Source organism: Neophocaena asiaeorientalis, unplaced genomic scaffold (genome assembly GCF_003031525.2).
Source record: "Neophocaena asiaeorientalis asiaeorientalis breed wild unplaced genomic scaffold, Neophocaena_asiaeorientalis_V1.1 scaffold58, whole genome shotgun sequence".
In the NCBI taxonomy this organism is placed as follows: Eukaryota; Metazoa; Chordata; class Mammalia; order Artiodactyla; family Phocoenidae; genus Neophocaena; species Neophocaena asiaeorientalis.
Window position 1 is genome coordinate 485486 of NW_020172644.1, and position 14224 is coordinate 499709.

General features: G+C 38.7%; 1 protein-coding gene across 6 annotated transcripts in view; it reads right to left on the reverse strand.

The window, feature by feature from the left end:
* Nucleotides 1-14224, reverse strand: part of ALPK1 (alpha kinase 1) — a 122789-nt gene that overhangs the window by 54683 nt on the left and 53882 nt on the right. For 3 of the 6 annotated variants that reach the window (XR_003002481.1, XM_024739471.1, XM_024739469.1), the window contains exon 3: nt 1202-1433. Coding sequence is in view for 4 of the 6 variants with exons in the window: in XM_024739471.1 (XP_024595239.1) it covers nt 1202-1322 (121 nt within the window). In the remaining 2 variants the exon portion in view is untranslated. Of the gene's footprint in view, nt 1-1201; nt 1434-14224 lie in introns of those variants that run through there. The other 3 variants (XM_024739472.1, XM_024739470.1, XM_024739473.1) reach the window with 2 other exon arrangements.

Genomic DNA, 14224 nt, shown 5'->3' on the forward strand with positions numbered 1-14224 from the left:
AAAGGCACCTAAAAGTTCTCTTATAAAAATATATGTGCCTATATACAAGAATGTGGGAAAAAGACTCTCCTAGAACCTTTTCCCATTACATAATCAACAACAACAAAAGAGATGGGGAGTGTGCATTTTATATGGGGATCTTATTTCTGTAAAGAATAGCAAATGACTAAAAATACAAAGAAAAATATTAAAAGCACATAAAAGGGACACACTGATAGAAATGAAGGGAAATTTATCTGAATGCTAAAAAGAAATCTAAGAAGGCTGCCTCTTCAAAACTGGCTAAAGAAGAAATCAGAATTGCTTTAACTTTCTAGACTTTGTGATTGAAACTTCCCAAACAATGACTCATCTAAAACTATGAACGGCACAAACTATGAATGAGCAAAAAAGCCAAATTCTTAAACTCTGATAATGATGCAATAAGTATTTATCAGTATGAGTGGATTTATTTTACAAATGGCATGTAAATACAAGATAAGAAAATGTACTGGGCTTCCCTGGTGGTGCAGTGGTTGAGAGTCCGTCTGCCGATGCAGAGGACACGGGTTCGTGCCCCAGTCTGGGAGGATCCCACATGCCGCAGAGCGGCTGGGCCCGTGAACCATGGCCGCTGAGCCTGTGTGTCCGGAGCCTGTGCTCCGCAACAGGAGAGGCCATAGCAGTGAGAGGCCCGCGTACCGCAAGAAAAAAAAAAAATTTTAATTTAAAAAAATTAAAAAAAAAAAAAAAAGAAAATGTACTGATGATCAAAAAAGAGAGATGGCACTGATGAGATGACATATTTGTGGAAACTGTAGAAGTCTATGGAAACTGATGAGGCACAAAAGCCTAGTTTGAAAAAAAAGTATGTGCCACCATTCAGAAGTTGCTTCAATTTTTTAATAATTGAAATTTACGTGCACCAGCCCACTTGGACCCTTTGTTCTTCTTGAACTAAACTGTTTCTTGTGGCCTCATGTTTACTGAAGCTTAAAATTAGAACTGACAGCAATTCACTGCAACAAAGTGGGCTTCCTCCCCTGCCCGTCCACCCACAGCCCATGTCCCATTCATGCCCTAGAAATCCACTCATCTCTCTGTGGTCATCTGCCAAGAGAAGAAAAATAGGGCAGAGATGAGAATGTGTTGTTCAGACAGGGGAAAGGAGAGCAAACCTGCTGCTCCCCATTCCCCCCAGCACCTCCCATCAGGACCTCACCTCTGCACCGCTGGTCCTCCCTCTTGTCCTCCTCTAACACATCTGACGCCTCCAACAAGAGCTGGTCCAGCACTTGCTTGCACTCTTGCAGTAGCACAGCTACAGCTTTTTGATTATTCATGATGATTACCCTCCCTCGATGATGAGTCGAGTGTCCCTGGGTCTACGGTGATCAATTACCTAGGAGAAGACATCGATTCTCAATAAAAGAGCCCCTTCAAGCCTGAGGTACCTGGTGAACAAAAGAGGGGGAAAGATGATTAACTGAAGCATCATCAATTATCTGTAAGACTCAAGCAGGGAGGGATAATAGAGCAAACACATGAAAATACATGACAGCCCCTGAGGACTTTCTTAGGGGAGTGTGTGAAATTACTGCAGGGCCTGGTCTAGATGGGCAGCACCTCGAAGTCATCAGAGAGCAGAAGGGAAAGGGTCCTGGTGCAGACCTGGTTACCCACAGTGAAGTCAGTGGAATCACATGGAGCCAAATGAAATGAATATACCGTATGATTCATGTATCTTCTGAATACCTCATATCAGTGCCTCTGGATCCCAGGGGCACCACACTTTCTTGCCTCTCTGGAAGTCTACAGGAAGCATCTGGCTAACAGCTCTAATATTCAGACACAAGCACATGGTAATATGAAGTTTACCACTCTCATAACCCACTGCTGATTTCCCCTGTGCAGTATTCTTTATGGTATTTAGCATCATATAATTTGGACCAAAATAGGCAATGACAGATGCCAAATTTAAAGCTCTTCACTGCCAGGCACATTGCCAAATAAAATAAAGAAATGTAATCCCAGAAAACCCAATTTCCTAGATCTATCATATGGATAGATCTACTTATATCCCATTTAACACATATACAGCTGAGAGACTTCTTATATAAATATGAGTATACTGTAATGAGCTATTGCAGTCAAAGTAATTTCAGGAACAAAATAACCCACTGACTGTACAAAAAATACCTGACAAATACTGAAAAGTCTCTTGATTAACAAATATTTTTTTTAATTGAAGTATAGTTGACTTACAATGTTGTGTTAGTTTCTGGTGTACAGCAAAGTGATTCAATTTCATATATATACACACACACACACACATACACAAACACACAGATATATATATGTTCTTGTTCAGATTCTTTTCCCTTATAGGTTATTACAAAATATTGGGTATAAGTTCCCCGTGTTATACAGTAGGTCCTTGTTGTTTATCTATTTTCTATATAGTAGTTTAACAAATCATTTTGCTTGTTTTCCTTTTATTAAAGAATGTACATTGTAAACAAAACAAAGGAAGTTATTCTCTTTCTGAATTTGCCAGAATAGACAGTGGAGCTGCTGTCTGGTTGTGACACTCTTGTATGGCATGTAGAATCTTATTACCAAAGAAAGAATCTGAAAAGGAAGAAAGTACAACAGATATATGATCTACTCCCTCTGTTATCTAGCAGATCCATGAAACACAATATTTCACTGTTTTAGTAATCATTAAAACTATTAAACCAGTGAATTATTGTGTTGATGTTGAGGAAAATGTGCTCTGCTACACAATGGCCTCACTTTAAGAAGCTGGTTTTGAATCTGAAATAGCAAGAAAGCATTTTTCTATCTTTTATCTATTCTATGACTTAACAGGAACAGAAAATGAAGGATGAGCTGTGAAATCTAAACTCTGTAATTTTCATTCTAACCTGAATTTTATCCTCGCTGTACTTTAGGTTTTCATTCACACACAGACACACACACACACACACACACACACACACACACACACACGTAGAAGTGCCAAAGCAAAGTTTTAGGATGCAACAGACTTGTTTCATGAAGACAATCATGTACTCGTTGATGAAGAACACAAGCAGAGTTTCCATACAACAGTCTTGTTACTTGAAAGAGCATTTACATAAGTGAAGTCATGAAATTAGTTACTGGAAGCATTTAAACATAAATATAAATTTAATCTCTTTTCTGTTTAAGATGTTTCATAGAGTATTCCTGCATGGATTGGGTTGTTGGACTAAATGGTTTTCAGTGTCCCTTTTAGCTCAAGTGTTTATGTCAACGTTTTGTGGTACAAGCTGACCATTAGCTTGCCTTTCTATGAAAAGAACTAAACAGTAAGGGCTGGTCAGAGAGTTAATCAGTAGACTAGAGTGAGCAAGAGGCCATGTAGCAATGATAGCCCATTCCCACCATTCCCTGAAAAAGGGAGATGGTGGCTATAATGGAAGTTTAGTATGGAAATTGGGAAATGCAGTTGGTGGATGAGAAAGTTAAGAACAAACTTTGGTTGGAATGAGTAACGGGTGAGTAGGACTCTCACTTTTCTTCAAGTCCTAAATTAAATCAAGAAGGGAGCTCACTTTCCCAGGATCCTTTTTATAGGACTTCATATAGAAATAGAGGTATAAAAAGAAAATATGAAGAGTCATGCACAAAGAAATAAAACTGCACTATAATATAATTTTAATAGCACATCACCCCTTTGTCTAAAGGCTTAATGTTTTATTAGTGCTGTATCATCCTCTTAGGGTAGACAGTAGTCTCCCATTATAAATTTTAACTGCTTTGTTTCTGTTAATATTTTAAGCAGAGAGAGTATGTAGTAAAGAAAAGACCTAGAAATAGGAAAACTGATAGACATAATAGTGCTCAACAACTAATTGCACTTCATTCTCTACTATTAACTATTTGTGAGACCTCTGAGTTTCACTTTTGAGATGCACTTTTCTCATCTATATTTTGAGGGGATTGGTTGGGAACAATTGTTAAAATGTTTCCAGGTCTTAAATTACATACTCAGCAGCAGTTTAGATAGACCAGGTTGTCTATCTAAAGAATAGATAGACCAAAGAATATCTGATATTTACGGGAAAATTCCTGGCTCTTTTCAGAACCTTAAGTGTAATATTTGTATGCACACTCTTCTCTGTGGGTTAGAAGCATGGGCTGGAATCTTAGAGGCTGATTACTAAATATTCTTCTTTGCTTTTGTTTCCTCACTTGAAACCCTGATTCCTGATGCACAGGATCATAAATCTCTTCCTTTTGTCTAAGTGCTGTGAAAGAGAGGTAAGATACATGGTTTTGTGAGGGCAAACAACAGGACTTGACCTAAGCATTTGGGTAAGGATAGGGCAGGTCAAGGGGGGCTTCTCTGAGGATGTGATGCCTGAGTTAACCTCTGAAAGAGGAACAGGGCTTAATGAAGTTAAAATGGTAGGGAACAGTCCTAACGTAGAAGGCAATATAGACGGAATGAAAGAAGGTCAGGTTGGCTGAACTAGACATAAAAGGAGAAAGCTGACATGAAGTGATGCTGGAGAGGTAAGCAGGGACTGTGGAGGGCCTTGTGTGCCAGGTAAGGAATTTTGTGTTTAGCCTAAGAGTCACAGAAAACTACTGGTAGCAGTAGGAACACAACCAGATTTACATTTGGGAGTGATTATTCTGTTTTGAACGTAGTTTGTATATAAGGGGGCAGGGACGAAGAGGGTGACTGCAGGAAGATCAGTTAGGTACTTATTGCAATAATCCAGGTGAGAGATACAAGGACTTTGGACCAGAGTGATATCAGAGATATGGAAAATTGGACAGATTTGAGAACTGTTTAGGGAGTATATGCACTGTTGGTGTTGGATGGCTATGAATGGTCTTAAGGATGAGTCCCAAATTTCTACCTCACCATAGCTCAAAACTGAATAGATGATGTTAGCATACTTTGAGACAGGGAACATAGACAAGAAAAGACATAAATACACCTTCTACTTCTAGCAATATAAGGAAGCTAAATCATACAGTTCAACATAAGCAATCAAATTTTAACCAAGAAAGCATGTCTAAAACAGAAGAGATTTCCAAGATAATGAATGTTTATTACTTGTGACTTCCCAAACTATACCAAAGATATTCTTTATACTTTTTGAAAGTTATAGCATTTCTCCCTTTCCCTGTAGAATTCAGGAGAGACAATAAGAAGAAATATTGTAACATGAGAAACACTGTGGAATCCAACCATCTGTCTAGACTTGTATGGTTCATTGTTAGGCATAACAGAGGCTGGAGCCCAGGAAATTTTCCTTCAGGCAACAGTCCCGCTGAAAATTTTGGTCAGCTTCATTTATAAAAGAATCATTTTCCATTTTAACACATATTGATTTTTGCCCCCCTGAACTGTGATGCTCTGTGAGCTATACATTATTTCTAAATTGGAAAATGGATGTTTCCCAATATTTTTTATAATCTATGAATTATTTTTTTCTATTTTAACGTCCCCCCATATATTTTTTCTTTAAAAATCAAATAGAAAGAGACCAGAAAAAGCAAACAAACATGCAAACAGATAACTCTAGAATAAGTTAGAATCATACTCTAAGGCACACATGCACACACATAGCCAAATGGTTATTTGTTCATACACTCTGTGTTTGATTTTGGCATATGAATACTTTAGTTTTATTAATGACTAAGAATTTAGCTGAGTAGCTGATTTACAGAATAACTGGCAAGTCAGCCATCATTAGAAAGAAGCACATCAGTGGATTATTCAAAGCCCCATTTATTTTGGCATTTGTGTTTAAGTTTTTTTCACTGGACAATCAGTATACTTATTAGGGGGTAAATTAGGGAAAATAAAAGAACTCCAAAGGTATTCCATGGTCTACTGGCTGCCACCTTTGTAATAAATGACCAGCCAACTACTGAGAATCCTTAGGCTTGAAGATGTGGGGAAGCATAAAGAGGTAAAAGAGATGACTCCTACTGTCAAGAAGTTTACAATGTAATTAGAGGAATAAGACGTAAATATATAAAAAATGAACTATTCAAAGCATATCACACATGATTGTATTCTAAATGCTCTATTTAAATTACCTTTGTTGGAATTTAATTAATGGTTGGTTGAATTTATAAGCAAGTTTAAAGAGCTCATTTAATTCATATGCACATGAATAATTATACTAAAAGTACTGTTTCATCTACATTCAAAATTATGTACCACATTGTTTTTAGGAGAAAATATATTCTGGTCTCCCACATAGAACAACAAGAATAAGTTTCTCTAATCAGGCCCCAGCAATGACAATCCAGCCTTTCCCACCTTTTCACCCTCTTCTGAGCAACACTACACATCAACTCTGACCATATTACCTCTTGCACTGGTTGGTGGTCGAAATGGGTAAATAAAAGGAGAAAAAGAAATCTGACTGGAGGGTAATACAACTGTGCAGCTTGGTTAGATACGTTTGGGTGACAGCCATTTGTTAGCATTTTAAAACTGCATGAAAAGGGAGAAGGAGAAGGCAACTTCTAAGCCACAAAAAACCTAAAGGGTAGACTTCTCTTTCTAGCAGTATGGAAGACGATATGCTCTGACCAACATTCCTGCTGAAAACAACTAAAAATGCTGGAAAAGTGTGTTAAAATATCTAAAATAGGGCCTCCCTGGTGGCGCAGTGGTTGAGGGTCTGCCTGCCGATGCAGTGGACATGGGTTCGTGCCCCGGTCCAGGAAGATCCCACATGTCGCGGAGCGGCTGGGCCCATGGGCCATGGCCGCTGGGCCTGCGCATCCGGAGCCTGACAATGAAATGGCAAAAAAGGAAGGACTACTCAGAAGACAAAAATCAAGTAAAAGCTGGAACCCAGAAAGTTAACACAGAGGCTAGCGTTTGCCTTGAGTGTATTTGCCGAACACTGTGAGTTGAAACTGGTTTTCACTGTTTTGGAACATGGGAGGATAGGAAATAAAACCAAAGGCCTACCCAGGAGGGAGTAAAAGAGGAGACTCCCCCCTGCATAAAACTGAGATCCTAAAAGGTTGCACTTTTAGTGTAGGGGTGAGCTAAAAATATATTCTCATCTTCTTCCCCTACCTGCCAGGAAAATTTTCTGTGGCAAATCATGCTGCTTCAAGGAGGAGAACAAAAATTTTTCCCTTGCAAATTGGAAGGCACAGGTCTGCAAAACCGCTGTCTGATAATAATTATTATTTTTTTAATAGATTTTATTTGCTTATTTATTTATTTATGGCTGCGTTCGGTGTTCGTTGCCACACGTGAGCTTTCTCTAGTTGCAGCAAGTGGGGGCTACGCTTTGTTGTGGTGCATGGGCTTCTCACTGTGGTGTCTTCTCCACTCTTGCTGTGGAGCACGGGCTCTAGGCACATGGGCTTCAGTAGTTGTGGCACGTGGGCTCAGTAGTTGTGGCTTGTGGGCTCTACAGCGCAGGCTCATTAGTTTTGGTGCACAGGCTTAGTTGCTCTGCAGCATGTGGGATCATCCTGGACCAGGGCTTGAACCCATGTCCCCTGCATTGGCAGCCGGATTCTTAGCCACTGTGCCACCAGGGAAGCCCCATCTAGCTGATAATTATTTTTAAATAAACTATTTACAAATGAGCCCAGGTTGGTGGTTTTCTCAGGCAACTGGTGCAATGAAACAATCTTCTCTAAAGGAATCTGATTTCAATCCAAGTTTCAAAGACTGTCACCTATAAAATACCAAGAAACATGAGCTCCTGGTCAAAGCTCACAAAATGCATAAGATAAAAAGAAACAATGAATGAAAGCAGAAACAACAGATAGTAAAATTAGACCTACAAAAGACTATAGATAATGGAATTATCAGATATATACTACAAAATATACATGTTTAAAGAACTGAAAGAGTAATGTTGAGTGTATGAGTAAAGAGCAAGAAACTATAAAAAGGGACAAGCATATTGAAAAAGAATCAAATACAATTTCTACAAACAAAAAACATAATAAAAATTTTAAATTCAGGGCATTGGATATATTTGACAAAATATTAGCTCTGGCTAAAGACAGAATTTTTGAACTGAAAAATACATCAGAACACATCACCTAGAATGCAACAGAAAAAGACAAAGGGATGGAAAATACAAGAGAGATTAAGAAACACAGAGGACTGATGGAAAAGCTCTAACATATATTCAGAGTCTTAGATGGAAAGAAGCTGAGGAAGCAGAAGAAATTTGGAGAGATAATGACTAACAACTTTTAGACCAGAAGAAAGACAATAATCAAAATTCCCATAATACTCAAGCAGGATAAATTAATAAAAATTCATACCTAGAAATATCAGAGTGAAACTAGGTAACACAAAAGACATAGAGAAGATCTTTAAAATGGCCAGAGAGAAAAGACAGATTATCTTCAAAGAAATAACAATGAATTTACAGATAGCTACCTAAAAGCAAGAGTGGAAACTAGAAGACAGTGAAAAGATAGCTTTAATATGCTAGGAGGGGAAACCATGCAAAATAAAAGTATTTTAAAATAAACATCAACAGTTCCAAACATACCTCTATAGTATGTACTTTAGATAAAAGGAAAGTGGTCACAGATGAAAGGCTTGAGATTCAAGGAGAAGTAATAATCATAAAAGTGGTAAGTTACTGGCTAAGTATAAACAACCATTGATTGTATAATGCTACAGAAACAATGTCTGTCTTGTGGATGAAAAAAATAGAACAATACACATACAAACACCCACAGCATATATGTCAGGAGGAAAGTGAGCGACATTAAAGTTTTCTAAGATCCTTGAGTTGGTCAGGAGGAGTGGAGACATTAACTTTAGACTATGATAAAATGTCTAAGATAATCCATAAAAAATTAAAATAAAACATATAACTTTGAAACTAGTGAAAGGAAAAAAAATGAAAAAAACCAATCTAAAAGAAGGGAAGAAAAAAAGAAAATCAAGAAATATACTTCTAAATGACTCACAGGTCAAAGAAGTCACTATTATGGAAATTAGAAAATATTATAATGGAATGATAAATACGACATATCAAAATGGAATTCAGTCAAAGTGGAACATAAACATATTAATGCTTCCAATAAATACACATGGGTTAAATACTACAGTAAAATGATAATGATAGACTAGATTAAAAAATAGCTACATGGGGCTTCCCTGGTGGCGCAGCGGTTGAGAGTCCCGCCTGCCGATGCAGGGGACACGGGTTCGTGCCTGGTCCAGGAAGATCCCACATGCCACGGAGCGGCTGGGCCCATGAGCCATGGCCGCTGAGCCTGTGCGTCCGGAGCCTGTGCTCTGCAATGGGAGAGGCCACAACAGTGAGAGGCCCGCGTACTGCAAAACATCAAAAAAAAAAAGCAAAAACAAACAACAAAAAAAATAGCTACATGGATTTAGGTAAGCATAAGAATATGGAAATGTTAAAAGTAGTAAGATGAAAAAAGATATAGAAAAATACTAACTAAAACAAAGCTGATGTAGCTATATTAATATCAGATAAAACAGACTTTAAGGCAAAAGGCATTAGAACTGATGAAAAGGTCACTTCACAATGATACATAGTTCAGCTCACCAGAAAGGTATGGCAATGCTAACTTTGCATGTATTTAGTAGCATAACTTTAATATATATGAAACAAAAATTGAAAGAATCATACAGAAAAATATGCAAATACATAATAATAGTGGGAAAATTTAACACACTTCTCTTAGAAGCTAACATATTAAGCAAATGAAAGTCAGAAATGATATCATTGATTTGATCAACAGAATTGACCAACGGATTTAATAGATATTTATGAAACAGCATACTCAACAGTAGCAGAATACACATTATTTTGACGCATACCTGGAACATTTACAAGAATTTAACACCTGCTGTGCCATAAAAGAAATCTCAGCAAATTTCAAAGGATTAATATCAAACAGATGACATGAACTAAATAACAAAAGAGAGGAGGGCCCTGAACCAAGATGGTGGAATAGAAGTACGAGCTCTGGATCCCTCCTGTGAGAACACCAGGATCACAACTAGCTGCTGGACAATCATCAACAGGATGACACTGGAACTCACCAAAAAAGATACCCCATGTCCAAAGACAAAGGAGAAGCCACAGTGAGATGGTAGGAGGGGGGCAATAACAACAAAATCAAATCCCATAAATGCTGCGTGGGTGACTCACAGACTGGAGAACACTTATACCACAGAAGTCCACCCACTGCAATGAAGATTCTGAGCCCCATGTCAGGCTTCCCAACCTGGGGGTCCGGCAAAAGGAGGAGGAATTCCTAGAGAATCAGACTTTGAAGGCTAGTGGGATTTGATTGCAGGACTTCGACAGGACTGGGGGAAACAGAGACTCCACTCTTGGAGGGCACACATAAAGTAGTGTGCACATCGGGACCCAGAGGAAGGAGCAGTGACCCCAGGGGAGACTGAACCAGACCTACCTGCTAGTGTTGGAGGGTCTCCTGCAGAGGCGTGTGGTGGCTGTGGCTCACCGTGGGGACAAGGACACTGGAAGCAGAAGTTCTGGGAAGTACTCCTTGGTGTGAGCCCTCCCAGAGTCTGGCATTAGCCCCACCAAAGAGCCCGGGTAGGCTCCAGGGTTGGGTTGCCTCAGGCCGAACAACCAACAGGGATGGAACCCAGCCCCACCCATCAGCAGTCAAGCAGACTGAAGTTTTACTGAGCTCTGCCCACCAGAGCAACAGTCAGCTCTACCCACCACCAGTCCCTCCCATCAGGAAACTTGCACAAGCCTCTTAGTTACCCTCATCCACCAGAGGGCAGACAGAAGAAGCAAGAAGAACTACAATCCTGCAGCCTGTGGAACAAAAACCACATTCACAGAAAAATGGACAAGATGAAAAGGCAGAGGGCTATGTACCAGATGAAGGAACAAGATAAAACCACAGAAAAACAACTAAATGAAGTGGAGATAGGCAACCTTCCAGAAAAAGAACTCAGAATAATGATAGTGAAGATGTCCAGGACCTTGGAAAAAGAATGGAGACAAAGATCAAGAAGATGCCAGAAATGTTTAACAAAGACCTAGAAGAATTAAAGAACAAACAAACAGGGCTTCCTTGGTGGCGCAGTGGTTGAGAGTTCGCCTGCCGATGCAGGGGACACGGGTTTGTGCCCTGGTCTGGGAGGATCCCACATGCCGCGGATCATGTAGCTCAATATCAAAAGAAAAACGAACCCAGTCCAAAAATGGGCAGAAGACCTAAATAGACATTTCTCCAAAGAAGACATACAGATGGCCAAGAAGCACATGAAAAGCTGCTCAATATCACTAATTATTAGAGAAATGCAAATCAAAACTACAGTGAGGTATCACCTCACACCAGTTAGAATGGGCATCATCGGAAAATCTACAAACAACAAATGCTGGAGAGGGTGTGGAGAAAAGGGAACCCTCTTGCACTGTTGGTGAGAATGTAAACTGATACAGCCACTACTGACAACAGTATGGAGGTTCCTTAAAAACTAAAAATAGAATTACCATATGATCCAGCAATCCCACTCCTGGGCATATACCCAGAGAAAACCATAATTCAGAAAGACACATGCACCCCAATGTTCATTGCAGCACTATTTACAATAGCCTGGTCATGGAAGCAACCTAAATGCCCATCAACAGACGAATGGATAAAGAAGATGTAGTACATATATACAATGGAATATTACTCAGCCATAAAAAGGAACGAAATTGGGTCATTTGTTGAGATGTGGATGGATTTAGAGACTGTCATACAGAGTGAAGTCAGTCAGAAAGAGAAAAACAAATATCGTTTATTGATGCATATATGTGGAACCTAGAAAAATGGTACAGATGAACCAGTTTGCAGGGCAGGAATTGAGACACAGATGTACAGAACAAACGTATGGACACCAAGAGGGGAAAGCCACAGGGGGGTGGTGGTGTGATGAATTGGGCGATTGGGATTGACATGTATACACTGATGTGTATAAAACTGATGACTAATAAGAACCTGCTGTATAAAAAAATAAATAAAATAAAATTTAAAAATTAAGAAAAGGGTTTCCCTGGTGGCACAGTGGTTGAGAGTCTGCCTGCCGATGCAGGGGACACGGGTTCGTGCCTCGGTCCGGGAAGATCCCACATACCACGGAGCAGCCAGGCCCCTTTGCCATGGCCGCTGAGCCTGCGCGCCCGGAGTCTGTGCTCCGCAATGGGAGAGGCCACAACAGTGAGAGGCCTGCGTACCGCAAAAAAAAAAAGAAAAAATTAAGAAAAAAAATATACAGATGACACTGTATGGCCAAAATTCAATTAAGTTGGTAATCAATAATGAAAAGTTGACTAGATAAAAACCCTTATATAAATGAAAATTAAGAAATATGCTTCTAAATAACTCACAGTTCAAAGAAGTTATCATTATGAAAATTAGAAAATATTAAAATGGAATGATAAGCACTACATATCAGAAAGTGTGGAATTCGGTCAAAGTGCAATGTAGAAGGACATTTATAGCCCAAATACTTATAACAGAGAAAGAAAGAATTATGGAAAATTAATGAGCTAAGCTTATATAACCAAAACTAAGGAAATGAATAGAAAAAGTAAACTAAAAGAAAGTAGAGGAAAGAAAGAAAAAAAAGAGCAGAAATTAATGAAATAAAAAAACAAATAATAGGAAGATCAAGAAAATAAAATTCAAAAGACCAATGAAATTGACAAATTACCAGTAAACTTGATTGGGCAACTAAATCCAATCTTTTGCAAAATATTTTTAAAATCAGCAACAAATGGCTAGAAAATGTAATTGAATAAAAATATACCATTTACAATGGTATAAAATATGTAAGTTATAATAAAAACAATATATGTGTATATATAAAGTACCTAAGAATTATTCTAACAATAAATATGCAAGACATTTAGAGAGAAATTATAAAACTAACTTCGTTGAAAGATATTAACGAAAATCTAAATATATGAGGAGATACCCCATGTTAGTGGCATGGAAAACTCAATATTATCAAGACATCAATTTCACCAAGTTAATCTAAATTATTAATGCAATTCCAAGCAAAACAAACAGCTCTGTGTGTGCCTGTCTTTGTGTGCATCCTTACAAGATGATTCAAATTTATGTGGGAGAACAAAGTTCAAGAATAATCAAGATACTCCTAGTGAAAAATAACAAGGGAGGAGAGGGTGTGTCACACCAGATGTCAATAATTAATACAAAATGACATTAAATGATACAAAAATTACTGGCACTAGGATAGACCAAATGGATCTTCTAAATTAATCAGGAGCCCAGCAAAGGACCCACGTACATATGAAAACTTGATTTATTACAGAGCTCAATATATGACACTGAGCTAACTGTTTTTTTAAAAATCAATATAGGGACTTCCCTGGTGGTGCAGTGGTTAAGAATCCACCTGCCAATGCAGGGGACATGGGTTCAAGCTCTGGTCCAAGAAGGTCTCACATGCTGCGGAGCAACTAAGCCCGTGCATCACAACTACTGAGCCTGTGCTCTAGAGCCCCCATGCCACAACTACTGAAGCCCTCATTTTTGGAGCCCGTGCTCCACAGCAAGAGAAGCCACTGCACTGAGAGGCCCACGCACCGCAATGAAGAGTAGCTCTGGTTGTTTGAAAGTAGCTTTGGTTGTTTGATCTATGGGTATTCACTGTGTTCTGTGTATATTACACCTATTTTACAATTTTTTGATATCTATTTGACATTTAATGAAAAAATTAAATATAATAAAATGGAAACCCAAGTCTAGGAGTATTGCGTAGGTCCGAAGTCAGTTCCCACCCACAGGGATGGAACCACTGATTCCACTGAAAGACAGTAAAAGACAGGATTTCAGAGCAGGGAAGGGCACTTGCACAGGGACTTTTCAAGGGTAGGATTTGGAATAGTTGAAGAGAAGATAAGGAAAGAAATCTAGTTGGGGAATGAAGTGAGCAGAGGCTTCAAGGAAGAGATCCTCCTCGTGTTGGGAAGTCATGAGTATGCATAGGCTACTGAAGTAACTGATGAGACAGGCAGCTTGAACCATTAGTTTAACAAACACTAGATTGCCCAGAAATTCAATTTATCTTTCACTCCATTTATAAAGAAAATGGAGTGTGCTGTGATTTAAAAAAAAAAGTGAAATAGATTTTAGAAAATTCTGTAAGTGAAAATGAAGTTCTTCGCTATGGCTTTTTTATATCAAGATTTCCAGC